Source organism: Scophthalmus maximus, chromosome 7 (genome assembly GCF_022379125.1).
Source record: "Scophthalmus maximus strain ysfricsl-2021 chromosome 7, ASM2237912v1, whole genome shotgun sequence".
In the NCBI taxonomy this organism is placed as follows: domain Eukaryota; kingdom Metazoa; phylum Chordata; class Actinopteri; order Pleuronectiformes; family Scophthalmidae; genus Scophthalmus; species Scophthalmus maximus.
In genome coordinates this window covers 17328292-17340000 of record NC_061521.1, presented here as the reverse complement: position 1 = coordinate 17340000, position 11709 = coordinate 17328292, and the positions used below count along the sequence as shown (strand labels likewise).

The following is an 11709-nucleotide window of genomic DNA, read 5'->3' as shown; positions in this document are numbered from 1 at the left end:
GTACTTTCCAGGCAAATCATAGCAATTTGTGATGTTTTACTATTGTAGCAACTGTTGCTGATCCACCCCCAAATAACGCGGATCCATGCTACGCTCACAAACACACAGAATGATCGCCTAATGAATGGCTGTGCTTTTTGCTTTATGTGTGTAGGGACTCGTGCATGAAGTATTGGTCAGTGGTTCGGCTGCGCACTGTCAGATATTTGTCTGAGCGAAGTTATCTGTAAAATTTGTCAGGCAGTGAACGGTCAGCACTTTTAGAGGGAAAACGAATCTATTCAGTCACCTCAAAAGGAAGCGTGTGAAGGAACATGCTAAAAGTCTTTCACTCATCTGTACCTCACGTGGTCCCGACAACATTAACTGTAGTTGACCAATGAATTAGAGCAGTCCAAAAAATATGAAAGAAAAGGCAAACGATGGAAAGAGGTGACTGAGGCCATCGTTACGTTCTATCTATCTAAGGATATGATGCTGTTCAAAGCTGTGGACAATGTTGGATTTAAGACACAAGGGGGATAACCCCTGTGCCTTCACTGCAATATTGTGTTTTAATTTGTGTCCATGTAGAAACCCCCACAAACTGAATCTGAAAAGTTCCCAACAGCTGTAACGGCTGAGGTCATCTCTCCTCTTGTTCCTCCAACCAACAGTTTTCTTTTCTCCAATGAACATGGAGCCACTAATATGGCCTTTTGGTCGTGTTTACCTTTTCGGTCATCGCTTTAAAAAAAACAAGATCCCTAAAGGGAGTTAAATGTCTTAATTTGCATTAAGGGTGAAAGGGTGATGGGTCATAGCCCGACCGCCCACCCCCACTCCAACAAACTCACCCCTAGCCCCAAAGCAGACAGAGCTGACTAGCAGATAGACAGAGTGATGGATGGAGGGTTAACACCATAGCCTCTGCCAAACACACACACACACACACACACACACACACACACGCGCACAAAGCTTAAACCACACACTCACCCTCCCCGTCATCCCCTCAACCCTCCTCCTTCTTCTCACCCCCCCACTTCTCAACCACTGCCACCACAGAAACCCTCCCAGGGGTGAGAGCCAGAACGAGGAAAGATGAAGAAGGAAGGGAGAAAAGAAAACGACAGAGAGCACAGTTAGAGAGAGAGAGAGAGAGAGAGAGAGAAAATGTAAAGATAAAAGAGTGACAAAGAAGCGAGAGGGTGGTAGATGGAGAGGGAGGGGAAGGAGGAGCAGGAGGAGGGCGGTGGATGGAGAGGAGGAGGAGGAGGAGGATGAGGAGGGGGAGGGGTGGTGGTGGGGGGAGTGGATAGAAAAGAGGTCACGTGACCACGTAGCAGCTGCAGGGCTGAGAGGGAGAGGGAGAAAGAGTCTCACAGAGGAGCAGAAAGACGACGGGCAGGAGGGGAACAGTGAGTGGGAGGGTGAGTGTGTCTGTTTTCATGTCTGAATTATGTGCACATGCATATGTTAGTATGTGCGTGTTTGTCTTTGTATGTGTGCCGCGCGTGTGTGAATGACATGGATAAATATCAGAAGACTAGCCTGTAAGAAAAGATTGTAGAAAGAAGGAAGAAAGAAAAGCAAGAAACAGAGAGGAGATTATGTGTGTTGGCTTTTGTTAAATAAGCTCCAGTATGCTGAGATAACAGAGAGAGAGGGAGAGAGAGAGAGAGAGAGAGAGAGAGAGAGAGAGAGAGAGAGAGGAAGGAAGGAAAGAAAGAGTGAGTGAGTAGAGAGGAGGGAGGGAGGGAGGGAGAGAAAGAGTCGATAGAAACTGTCTTATCATCGCTCCCTTGACTGCTGGGCTCAGCAGAGACAGGGATATAGACACACACTCACGCAGCCTGTCAGGACCTGGGCTCGTACTCTCTTCATCTCTCTTTCCCTTTCTGTCCTGTCAGTTTCAATTTCAATTTACTTGACATGTAAATACATTAGTGAAGCTGAAGAAGTAAAGGAAAACGGCGTGAAGAAGGAAGAGAATTAAATAGTTCAATTTAAAAAAAAAGAAAGAAGAGAACAACTTGCGTTGCCTTTAATCTTGCCATGCATAAATACCTTCATGTCAGAAGCTAAATACACGTTCACTGTACACCGTACACACGTTTATGTCCTCCGGTGCAGTTGGATGAAGGTTGACAGACTGTTTGTTATTTGTCAGCGCCGCTGTACAGAAGTTGGTAACAAGCAGAGAAAGGGAAGCTTTTTCATTAGCTGGCAGGGTCGTGAAACCTCCAAGAGCTTTTTCAAACTTATATTTAGCTCTAATGGTTGGTTTTATGATTTGGAGACATGCAGAGGAAGTGTGTGTGTGTGTGTGTGTGTGTGTGTGTGTGTGTGTGTGTGTGTGTGTGTGTGTGTGTGTGTGTGTGTGTGTGTGTGTGTGTGTGTGTGTGTGTGTGTGTGTGTGTGTGTGTGTGTGTGTGTGTGTGTGTGTGTGTGTGTGTGTCTAAGTGGCAATGGCAGTAGAGATGTTTCTCAGATGGTCTAGATGATTTCATACGGCACCCCCGTGTCAATCTCCAACTTATGTTCACTTACTTTGAGGTTTGGCGTTTGTCCCTCACTCTCCCCTTGCTGTCCGTCTGCGTGTTTGCGCTCACCCACGTGAAGACTGGCAGGTTGCAGGTAGACGTCAAACTGTGACGCCTGTCCACATGAGACTTATCACACTCTCCATTTGCAAACTCCGAGATCTGACTTGCCACTGTTCTTCCTCTTCTTCAGAGTCATCTGTGTGATGAGCTGAACATTCGGTTATGGTGTTCAATGTGCACATGAATTTTTCATGAGTGTGTCCACAGCTATGGTTGTTTGTTTGTTCCTCCAGTGGTGTGTGTGTGTGTGTGTGTGTGTGTGTGTATGTATGTTTACATGAAAGGTGGTTGTGTGTGTGTGTGTGTGTGTGTGTCGTGGTGGTAATGAGGTCATTGCTGTAGCAGGCGGGGGGGGGGGGGGGTCTGCTGGCTATTTCCAGCTGTAATTAACATTAGTGGGTCAGTAAGAGGGTAGAGGGTGAAGACAAAGGTTACTCCAGCCACGTTTGCTCAAACTATGTCCACTGTTCAGATGTTTGACAAGTGTTAGTTAGGTGTGTGCGTTTGTGTGTGTGTGTGATGTGGTGATACCTTACAATGTTTGCGTTTAGACACTCCAGAGGTCTTAAGATGTGTTGACTGGCTCCCTTGAGGAAATGGACATGTGTGCACTCATGTGTGTGATTTGCTATTAGGGTCACTGCTCTGTTTGACACAGCTCCACTCGCTCCACTTTGTCTCTCGTGGAGCTGACCCATGCATTCATATATACTCACTATGATGTCCAGACACAAAGGCAGGAACACACACACACACACACACACACACGCACATCATTCTTAAAATTGGGAGGTATTTAAATTCATTAGTTGACAGAAGACTCGCACACCTTCTGCAAACACGACGGTCCCTGTTTAATTTTGAGACATTAACCAACGATGAACCTCACATCTCTCCTCCCACTCTCCTCCTCAGGTATGAACCATGAGTCCAATAAATCACCATCATTAGGAATGATCTCCACGGCAACTCGCACCACGGCCACTGTCAGTCCCCTCAGCCCACTAACCAATGGGAACGCGGTTGCCCAATCTGGAAACTCTGGATTCGCTGCTGCTCTGCGTAAACTGGCCAAACAGGCTGAGGATCCCAGAGGTGAGTGGTGATCTAACCTCCTTAAAAAAAAAAAACTGCCTCCAGCGGCTCCACACCCTGGAGAGCTAACATGGCACTAAACACGCATGCACAGACACACACACACGCCGACACACACACACACACACACATGCAGACTGTTCTTCAATGGTCACAACCGAAAAACAGCACCCTCTAATACTGGTACCAGGTTTGAAACTGAACTGTGAAAACAAACAAAATTAAAAGGAATTCTAAATTTTTGGGGGGAAATACACAATTTTAATGCTGAGAAAGCTTTTGCACCTGTAAAGCCACATCTTGACATTTTCACACTTAAAACAAACACGTTGTGACCTGTTGATCACGGAGCTTCGGAGATGCTGGGAGAGGATTCTTGCTACGGTATCTCTGGACAGAGCCAGGATCGCTGCTTCCCCTGAAAAGTAGATACTGTAGTTTACTGTGACACAGTACCAGTAACTGTGCAAGTAGATCGTTTGACAGACCACGGTTGTGTTGTGTCGATTAATGGGATGTGTGTGTGTGTGTGTGTGTGTGTCTGTGTGTGTGTGTGTGTGTGTGTGTCCTCGCTCAGCTCGTTGGTATCCTAATGAAGGTGTTGGATAAGAGCTGACCTATTCCGACCTCTCCCTCTCTGTCTCTTCCTTCATCCGTTCCCATTCATCTCCTAATAATGAGAATCTAATTACGGCCAATTATAACAAGCTCTCTCTCTCTCTCTCTCTCTCTTATTCTCTCTCTTTCCCTCTCCCTCTCTCTCCCCCACACCCTATCACCATCTTGTTTTCCCGTTTCGCTCTCTCCCTGCAGCTCTTTCTCTTCTCCCACCTTTTCTCCATCTCATTATTTCCTCCTCCTTACCGTCTCTGCCGAACGTGTTTGAGTTCCTGTGAGTGTACACTGATTAGTGAGTGTTACAGTAATGGAGTAATGGTGGAGTGAATGTTGAGGACAACACACACATTCTCTCTCTTTATCACATTTAACACCTCCCCCTTTGCCATGTCACAGCCCAGCCTTTATCTGACACTCATTTATGACACCCTTCTTTTGTTCTCTATGATCAGCGTGCTCACACACACACACACACACACACACACACACACACTTTTATCTTGCAACCTGATGTCTTGTATCTCCTGGATCTTTTTACACTTTTCCTTTATTTCTGAAACATTCCACTTGAATCTGTTTCGTCAATCACTGCTGACCTCTTCACAGGCCAGCATGCTGACTAAAAAAAACGACATTTCTCTTTTCACACACCGTCTGTGTTATGTCCCAGGGGGATTGTTTGATCTTGAAATTGTTCTAATCTGATCCGTGGTCTGATAGTTTCAGTTTATTCCCCATCTCTCCCCTCCTCAGGTTCTGTCCTCAGTGGTGAGTCGTCTCCAGTCTCTTCCCCGGCCACCAGCCACAGCTCGCCAGTCAGCACGCCGAAGCGGGGCTCTGTAGGATCCCTCCTGGGCCAAACCAGGGGCCACGGTGTCCCCAGCACTCCTCCTGTAGTAACCATTGCCCCCACCAAGACCAGCAACGGCCTGTGGAGAGCTGACGGACGACAGGTAAGAGATGAGAGAAGACGTTTAACCAAACCGTCGTACCTGCTGGTGTTCCAGACGAGTTTGAGACAAGACATCTGCTGTGCTCTCTCTCTGTATCTGAACTTCCTGTTCCCCTGTTTTGCTGGTTTCTCCTGACCTCATCTCTCTCTTTCTCTTTCACTTTCACTTTCTCTCATCTGTCTCTTCTGTCGTCCTTATCCTTCCTGCTGCTGCTCCCGCCATTAAAGAAATGGTCTCAGTGCTTGTCAACATCAAACTGTCAAAACTAGCCACCCCTCTTGTGTTTGTCATTTCTCCCCTGCTTCCTCTCTTTCTCCGTCTTGTCTAATTCTTTCATTTTCATGCATTCACTTCTCCTCCTCGTGCCCTCTTCTCTCTCTCTAATCAGTCCATGTTTTTTTCAACAACACGAGGGGTTTGTAAAGAAACACTGGAGGCTGCAAAGACTGGCACCTATTGTGTTCAGCTTCCTGCAGAGTGTGTGTGTGTGTGTGTGTGTGTGTGTGTGTGTGTGTGTGTGTGTGTGTGTGTGTGTGTGTGTGTGTGTGTGTGTGTGTGTGTGTGTGTGTGTGTGTGTGTGTGTGTGTGTGTGTGTGTGTGTGTGTGTGTACTTGACCCTTCACCACAAAAGGCTTAGGATGTGAAGAGGGACCCGTGGATGTGTGTGTGAGTGTCTGTGGATGTGTTTGCTTGTGGTTGTGTGGGTGAATTTAAGCTGGGGCGAGGAACCAGGCCCCTCACACAATGCAGGGGTTAGCCCCCACAGTAGCCACTTCCCCCTGGATCAGAGCTGCCTTTCTCCCCCTTCACAAAGAGCACTCTGTGGCTCTGCCGGCCTGGGGCTCCCATTCAGACATTCAGAGAAAGAAGGAGGAAGGGAGGCAGGAAAATAGAGAATAGGATGTTACGAAAGGAAAATTAAGAATGACCAGGAGAGCGACCGAGAGAGGAGCGAGGGCTCTAAAGGTTTCTGTAGTTTCAGTATTTGTCCTTTCTGTATGCAGAAAGACAGCAAAAGGACGTTTTAAGCAAAAGACACAGACTGAGTTTATTGCTGCATCTGTGAAGGCTGTTGGCTGCCAGCAGGGTCAGAGGTCACAGAACGTGATGGTTGGTCTATAGACACTTTGTGTGTTGCCTCCCCTTCTCATTTTGAACAAGAGTACATCGCTGAATGATAGAGAGGCAGATATGGTTCATCACTGGTTTGAATCTGGCTTTTTACAAGTGACACATTCAAAACTATTCAAACATATTCAAAGCACAGATATTTCAGTCTTTTGTTGTGTAAAGCCAAGGTAGCAGATTGGATGTTGCTGGGAGAGGTGTTTTGTTTGTGGTTTCCATCTGACCTGTACTGCCGTCTGTTACTGTAGCAACAACGTTAAACACACGGCACGTGTGCATTAATGTATGTCTTCTTGTCATCAACATTCTGTAGTCAAAGGTTTCCTGACAGTTATTTCTTCTTAATTCTGGAAATATATCTGTCCTCCAACACTTTCTCTACAATGTCGCCCTGGTCCCAGTGTTGGTATTAAGGAATATGTTTAAAAAAAAGATTTGGCCAGCTGGATGTGGGGCTCTGTGATGTCAGGCAATGTCAGTCTGTAGGTCAGACCAGACTGAAATATCTATCAGCTATCGGCTGACATGTAATCAAATCTGAACAGAAATTATGGTTCATAATGATTCTCTGACTTTATCTGTGTGGAGTGTGATGTTGTCATGTAAGGATTTCCATATGTTTTGCACTGTGTCACGGGAACCGAAACAACTGGGATTGGTCTCATCAATGTGGTCGGACGAGCACGGGAAACTTACAGATGGTTGTATCAATGGTTGCACACATAATCTTTTCTGAAATCTTGTTTATGCAAGTTCGGGAAGCATACACTTTTAAAAATTAATGTTTTTCCACCACTTCCATGGTGGTGATTTGAGGGTTGGAATTTTACTATAAGCGAGTGAGGATCAATTGCAGTGTTGTGGCGACCAAATCCTGCGAGTGAAAAGCTCAATGGAGCAATGAAGGAGAGAGCAGTTGGCCCGATATAAGGATCATCTTTCCACTTTGATCTTGACCAGTTATGACATATCAGACCCACTGTTCCACTCCGCTGAGTCTCTGGGTGTAGCTTGCGGGGGGGTTGTTACCCAGTAGCCCCTTCTCATTTCCCCTTTTTCCTATTTTCCTCAACTTCTCACGGATATACATAGTAATGTCTGCTCTCGCACCGTCTGTCTCGCTGCCAGGTTGAGCCGGGTGTTCAGGGACTCGGCCGGGAGAGGGCGGGTGCTGAGAGCACCCAGCCACAGCAGGACAAGAGAACTCCACCCATCCCCTCCAATCACCCACTGGCACACCAATTTGGCCTCACTCCTAGCTCCATCATGCAAAACTCCAGACTACAGAGCCTCAGGTGAGCGGGACACACAGTCATAGTTTGATGGTATTAGCACGAGACTTATTTTATTATTAACCATAAAATCCCTTTATCAAACTTCTGAAGCCACATGAAGTGGTTTTTCTTTTGTTCAAATGCATATTATCAGAGACAGTGTGACACATTAACACTGCATCATGTTTCAGCAGTTTGCCTGGGCAGATGCACCCTGTGGGTGCCGTCCCAGAGGAATACCTGAGAGCACTCCGGCCCTTCGCCACCTCAGATGACCTGCGGTTGGCCTCTTTACCCCTGAGTCTCGACCCTGCCGCTGCCGCCCATGCTGCAGCAGCTGCTGCTGCTTACTATCACCCCGCCTACCTTCACCACCCTCTGTCCTTACCAAGGTAAAAACCCCACCTCCAACTCCTCCTCAGTCCCATGAGCTCCTGTCGTGTAGTCACACACACAACCTCAGTTTGAATTTTAATCAAGACAAGACATTAAGACTTTAGTTTAAAGATGCAGCTGTAAAAATTCTGGTATCTCAGGATTTTGTACCTTAAGTTAGGTGCCGGAGCAGGCAGATAGAGTACATTACTTGTGTAACAATACTTTTGAGGGGAAACTTAAGGGGAATTTGGGAACATCAGGGGACAAATGCTAAGCTACGCTTCTATATGGATTTACCAAGGTGACACTACTGATGCTAAACACACCATTGTTTCACAGGACTAAACACAAGGGCACAACAGAATTTGCACCAAATTCTCCTTTTACATATACTCCTACCACTGTACCTGTGACACATCAAGTTTTAGCCAGACTAAACGTGGTACACACAATACTCTTGTGAATACGACTTTCACTCAAACTTATCCTTCCACTGCCACACCTGGCCCGTTCAGACAGTAGTAGTCGTACAGCGGTCTGATTGGTTTGCCTCTCGTCCGTCTCTCGTAGGATGGAGGAGTCTCTGTGTCTTTCTGCGCTGCGGTCACAGTTCTACTCTGTGCCTGCAGGAGGCGCCTTCTCTCCTATGCACCCCTCTGCCCTCCACTTGCACCTGCCTGGAGGCCGCTACCCCGGAGAACTAAACCACGCAGCATTGGCTGAGAGGTAACTCTTTCTTTCTTTCTTTCTTTCTTTCTCTCTCTTTTCCACTCTTCTTGGGGCTGTGCAATTTCTCTCTGTTGGGTAAGCACCGGTTGCTGAGTGTGTGGTATTTTTAGAACACACTCCACAGTACCTCCTATACACTCATCACACTCACCCTTCATATACACGAACACACACACACACACACACACACACACACACACACACGCACACACACACAATATTACACACTGCATATCCATACACATTTAAGCGACTGCATACACAAAGACCCTTACACATGCACATTAGGAAGTCTTTTCCTTTTTCCCAGCCTCTCTGTCTTTTCATCTTCTGTCAGAGCTTTGTGTACCTTCCTCAGTTTCACAGTACTGTACAGGGAAAGGTTTGTGTTTTGAATGGATGGTATATATTGTCTGGTTCTGAAATAGCTTCTGCATATCATGTAGGTTTGTTTGTGTGCTATTGATTGCTGGTGAATGTCCTCTGTTTTGTGTGTATGTGTGTGCGCGCGTGTGTCCTTTTCCTGTGGATACCTATTAAGTGTTCATCTGCTCTCGCTCAGTCATGCTGCGTGTGGATTATTTTCCTCATGGTAAATGGAGAGTGTGTGTGCATACTTGTGTGTGTTTCTGCGTGAGTGTGTATGTTTGGGCAAAAATGTTTGTGTGAGGTTCACCAGTGTGTGGTTAATATCTGCCTCATGTTGGGTGTTGCATCTCTCACCTTCTCCCCCTGTGCGTGTGTGTGTGTGTGTGTGTGTGTTGTGTGTTGTGTGTGCATACTTGTCAACCTCCCCCACAGGCTACAGATGGAGAATGAGCTCCGCCAACGAGAGAGAGAGCAAGAGCGTGAACGAGAGAAAGAAAGGGAGCGCGAGGCAGGGCTGGAGCGAGAGCGGGAGCGAGAGAGGGAGAGAGAGCGGGAGGAGGAGAGGGAGAGAGAGCTGGACAGACAGAAGGAGAGGCAGAGGGAGAGACAGCAGCAGATGGTCAGAGCGGCAGAGAGCCACTACCTGGCTGAGTTGCAGGCTCGGAGGGCACCACCGGACGACAGGACCAGGCCAGGGGAGAGGCTGACCCCAAACAGATTGGGTACACACACACACACACACACACTCACACACACACACACACACACACACACAAAGCACGCACTGTTGTTCTGTGTAGTAGTGTTCAGACATGAACTCCGCAAAATGTCCAGAAAATTGGGTTTGTGGTTCACGTATGAAGAACCCAGCAGGAGATTGTCTGAGTCAGAATTGTTCACAACAGAAGGAAAATCTCCAGAACATTCAGGTGAGGGGTGAATCTTTTGGAGATTTTCCCGCTATATTCTCATGAACTCAGTGTGACATTTTCCATGCCAAATTTTCCATTTGTATAAAATAAATATAAGAATGTAATTGACAGATTGAAATTAAATCGACATGTGCATGCTACCCAGAGGAAGAACCCTGTAGGTTTTATTCTCTCCGCGGGTTTTACCCAAACTTTGGCCCTCAGGTCTCATCTCGATTACTGTGTAATAGGCCTTTGACTGTACCTCAAGTGTGGATTACAAATAAATGTACAAAGTATAAAATATTAGTATTATATTAGTATTATATAGTATATATATAAGTATTAAAGTATTAAAGTGTAAATTGTATAAACTACAGTTTAAGATGTAGAATGATTGACTAAATAAATATCAAAATATTATTAAAAAGATTTTTTTGTTTTTCATCCATATGTCTGCACAGACATCTACATGTTCAAGAGCTAATTCATGTTTTCTATGGGTTCTCCAGATAAACTCAAGGATTCTGAGCATCCAGCTTTCCCAGCACCTAAACCTCTGCCCCTGCAGACTGGCCATCACTCCTCCAGGGGCTCGATCCCACACGCAGTTCCCAGCCTGGTGCCTTCTCACCTGGGGAAGCATTATGCTGCTGCTGCTGGAGGGATCCATGGAGCTCTGGCAGCCGCCATGACGACCCAGAGGGCCAGTGAGGAGGCCTGGTTAACAAGGCATCGAGTGCAAGGGCAGGAGAGGGAGGGTATGCTGGAGCGGGGCCTCAGATCACCAGGGAAAGGGATGGATCCAAGGAGGGACATCCACAGGTGAGAATACCAAATAAACTAGCTTCAGAAAATGATTTGTACTCCTTCTGCGATGTCACGCAGTGTTGCCGGACTCTGAATCTCAACGAGTGTCTGAATGTGTTGTGCTTTCTATTGTCCAAAACAGAAACAGTGCAGTCCATCACAACCCAGGCAACAAAGATGTACCCTCCTGCCTCGGTGCTCCACCTCCTCTTATCTCCCCGAAAGGTCACCATCATCCTCCGGTCCCTCCGACTACACTGTGGAACCCAGCTTCCCTTGTCGACACACCTGCAGACTCGCGCAGAAAACTCAACCCTCCAACACCGCCGAGTCGACCGCCTCCCGGCCTGACAAGGGCCGACAGACCCCCGATAAACTGGGGGGATAAGCTGGAAGAGGGAGGCAGGAAGAGGGCAGAAGGCCCAGAGAGGTACCCTTCACAGAGGGGGGCTAGTTTACATGAGTCCTGGAACAGGGCTGAGCAGGAGAGAGCCATCCAGAGTCTCTACCACAAGCATCACACCAATAACCTACACCAGAGATCCTGCACACCTCTGTCCATCCCTCGCACTGACCTGGGGGGACGTTGCAAAGAAGCCTCTCTGTCTCCGGTGAGGGAGCGACAGAGTCAGGCTCCCGACAGCATGTTGGTGTACGACGAGGTTCTCCAACAGCACCGCCGGCTGCTCAGCAAGCTCGACCTCGAGGAGAGGAGGAGGAGGGAAGCCAGAGAGGGAGGTGAGCAAGATGATGGAAGACGATAAATGGGGGATTTATTAGCAGTAGGGGAGAGATGGGCAGAAGAGATGACTGTAGGGAATGGTTGCTTGTGCCATTAAAAACTAGCCTGTAGGCC

The 11709-nt window shown here is 47.2% G+C and overlaps 1 protein-coding gene across 5 annotated transcripts in view; it reads left to right on the top strand.

The window, feature by feature from the left end:
• LOC118315083 (genetic suppressor element 1) overlaps positions 1 to 11709 on the top strand; it is a 36736-nt gene that overhangs the window by 19676 nt on the left and 5351 nt on the right. For 3 of the 5 annotated variants that reach the window (XM_035642063.2, XM_035642065.2, XM_035642068.2), the window contains exons 2-9: positions 3504 to 3683; positions 5055 to 5254; positions 7511 to 7677; positions 7848 to 8048; positions 8605 to 8760; positions 9565 to 9854; positions 10556 to 10868; positions 10996 to 11591. In XM_035642063.2, the coding sequence (XP_035497956.2) occupies positions 3504 to 3683; positions 5055 to 5254; positions 7511 to 7677; positions 7848 to 8048; positions 8605 to 8760; positions 9565 to 9854; positions 10556 to 10868; positions 10996 to 11591 (2103 nt within the window). Of the gene's footprint in view, positions 1 to 1304; positions 1413 to 3503; positions 3684 to 5054; positions 5255 to 7510; positions 7678 to 7847; positions 8049 to 8604; positions 8761 to 9564; positions 9855 to 10555; positions 10869 to 10995; positions 11592 to 11709 lie in introns of those variants that run through there. The other 2 variants (XM_035642066.2, XM_035642064.2) reach the window with 2 other exon arrangements.